This window comes from Condylura cristata, unplaced genomic scaffold (genome assembly GCF_000260355.1).
Source record: "Condylura cristata isolate star-nosed mole 26May11 unplaced genomic scaffold, ConCri1.0 scaffold00015, whole genome shotgun sequence".
NCBI classification, from domain to species: Eukaryota; Metazoa; Chordata; class Mammalia; order Eulipotyphla; family Talpidae; genus Condylura; species Condylura cristata.
Genome location: NW_004567116.1, coordinates 6,714,446 through 6,717,560, shown reverse-complemented (window position 1 = coordinate 6,717,560; position 3,115 = coordinate 6,714,446). Strand labels below are relative to the sequence as shown.

Below are 3,115 nucleotides of genomic sequence, written 5' to 3'. Positions count from 1 at the left end.
CTATCCAACCTACATATTTTTCTCTCTAAAAAATGTAAAGTCAATGAGTGAAGCATTTATACAATCATTTATTTGTAAATGACAGAACAAACCTCAAAAAATCAAGAGAAAGGCAAAGTTGTAAAATATACAGAATTTCAACAAATTGGCAGTGACTGACGTTAACATGCCACAGAAAGGCTGGACTGTACTGATAAATTTTTTTTTCATAGAAAACAAAGATGTCTGGTTACATGGAGAATAGAAATTGATTACAACACAATAGTTCTGGTCCTTAGAAATGCAATATGGGAGTTTTGATTGTTTTTAAAGCACCAAGATGCATTCATCTTACAAAGACAAAGGAATTTTTAAAAATTAAACTTTCAAAGTATATCAGAAAGTTTAAAAGTTAAACTTTCACAGTATATCAAACCAGGTAAACAGAATCAGTCTGTTACAATTCTCTGAATATAATGGACTAAGTGACTTCTGAAGCTGCTTTTAATTTACCAGTAAAGGAGACTTTCCAATGACAAAATTCTTTCCTATTAGCCTATGCAAAGGAATGGAATGGTATAATAATAATAAAAAAATCCTCATTTTCTGAAGCAGCTGCACTTTAATTTAGAACTAAATATAGAAACTATTTTGTGGTTTCCATTACAACCTGGATTTCTAAAGACATAATCCTGGAAAGACTTAAGATCATTGTTGGTCAAATAACAGATGACTCAGAGAAACACAAACAAAAAAAAAAAGTCAATTGTTTTAAGTTTTGGAGAAAATACCCTATAGTGAAGGAAGAAAGAGGAGCTTAAAACCTCAGTGTCACTATTTCAAGTGCCTGGAGCCCTCTCTCCTCTGCAGAACTCTCAGGGCAGCATTTTTCACCTCTTTGTTGCGGAGGCTGTAAATGAGTGGGTTCAGCATGGGGATAACAACAGTATAAAACACAGAAGCCACCTCATCCTTTCCCAGGGAGTAAGATTTCCTGGGTTTTAAGTAAGTGAAGATCAGAGTGCCATAAAAGATGGTGACGGCCAGGAGATGGGAGGCACAGGTGGAGAAGGCTTTTCTCTTGCCCGACGCCGAATTCATTTTCAGGATCGTGGAGACAATGGACATGTAGGATACTGACAGCATAATGAGAGAGACCAAGAGGGTGGAGCCAGCCAAAATGAAAATCGTAAGTTCAGTATCCTGAGTGTCAGTGCAAGAAAGGGCTAAAATTGGGGACGTGTCACAGAAAAAATGATGGATTACGTTGGAATTACAGAAGTCCAATTTTGTCATGTCAAGCACAGTGACCAAGGAATCCATAAAACCTATGATATAGGACCCTAAGACCAGGAGGCTGCAGCGTCTTGTGGACATGACGACCGGGTAGTGGAGAGGATTGCAGATGGCTACGTAGCGGTCATAGGCCATGGAGGACAGAAGAAAGCACTCAGCTCCAGTCAAGAAGATAAAAAAGTACATTTGGGTGAAGCAATTAGCATAAGAAATCTTCTTGTTGGAGGTCAGTAAGTTCCCTATTGTTTTAGGAGTGGTGACATTTGAGTAACTGAGGTCAATGAAAGACAGGTGACTGAGGAAGAAATACATGGGGGTGTGCAGCTGGGCATCCAGGCGGATGACCATTATCATGCCCGCATTCCCCAGCACGGTGACCAGGTAAATCAGCAGAAACAGCACGAAGAGCACCAGCCCGATGTCCTTAGTATCTGTCAGGCCCACAAGGATGAAGTAAGGCGCGTCGGTCTTATTCCCTTTATGCATTGTGCTCACTGCTTTACCTGTGGAGAAGTCAGAGTTCCTACATAGCAGACATGACTTCAAAAATGTATTCCTGTGTATCTGGAAGTATTCATTTAATATTTCCACTACGGTAATAACAGATGCTTTATAGGATATTGGGGGTAGGGTGGTATTATTTTGCCCAGTATAAAATGGATATAAATTGATAATTGGACATGATGTATTAAAATGGGTATGTTCATTGAATGAACTGTATAATAAATGTTCTCATTCCTTAACCATTTATTCCATATGAGAATAGCATGTCGTAGATAATACTGTTAGCCTATCTGTTGATAAGAAAAAGGAAATAGTGCAAGAAATGGACCCTGAATCAGAGTACTTTAATGATAATTCTGTGAGTTCCAAGTTAGACTCACTCCACAGAACATATTAAAATACTGCATTCCCTATCATGATTTATTCCAACAAGACTATAAAATTATGTATGTATGTATATATAGATACATATATACTATGAAATGTGCATGTTTGCTGTATGTGTATATACACATGCATTCTATAAATTATACATGTATATATATACACATATATTATTTTTATAGTATACACACACATATAACACTATGCTAGAAATATAGTACTCAGGATCATTTACTTATTTAAAGCTCTATCTTAATGGACTCAGTACAATTTATTAGCATAATTAACTAACATGAGTTTCAAGTTTCAGAAAATGGGAAATATTTCCCAATTTTACCTATTAAGACAAATTCTACTCAAAATGAATTGCAAAATCCTAACATTGCTTGGAGTCCAAATTCTACCACTCCATATTTCTGTCCCCACAAGTTAGGCATCACACAGGCTCATGCTTTAGTGATATGTGTGCATAGACTTCTGAGGGCTGTCATTTCTTTCAGTCCAACTAAAAATCTGTAATTTTTCAGTAATACTTACTGTGAGCCAAAGAGAGTTGAAAGCACAAAAACCTTCTTCGAATGGAGTCTAGAGAAGTTTCAAGCTAAACCTTTCCTCATAAAATAGGAAAAACAATTGAGTTTGAAATTTCTGTAATGTAATGTATGTTTTCTTTGTGATGATTTCTTTTTCAATTTGTGGGCATGCATTTTTTTTATTCTGATGTAATCGTAAAATAACCTAGGAAAAGGTAAGTTCCTGGTCAGTTAAAGTTCATTGGCAGTGACTGTTGTCTGTAAGAATATTAGGGAGCTATCGAGAATCGAGCATATCAGTGTTGCCTTGCCTCGCCTCTCATCCTGATGACTCCAGGGCACTTCAAATACTGGGGATGGTGATAATGCAATGTCAGGTCATCCTAGAGGGACCAATTTTCAAAAAAGGCCGTTTGGAC

The 3,115-nt window shown here is 37.0% G+C and overlaps 1 protein-coding gene across 1 annotated transcript; it reads right to left on the bottom strand.

Annotated features, from left to right (window-relative positions):
* Positions 1-813: 813 nt before the first annotated feature.
* LOC101635384 (olfactory receptor 8H1-like) lies at positions 814-1,761 on the bottom strand. Its single transcript, XM_004682783.1, has one exon. The coding sequence runs from the start codon at positions 1,759-1,761 to the stop codon at positions 814-816; it is 948 nt and encodes a 315-aa protein (XP_004682840.1).
* Between the last annotated feature and the right edge of the window lie 1,354 nt (positions 1,762-3,115).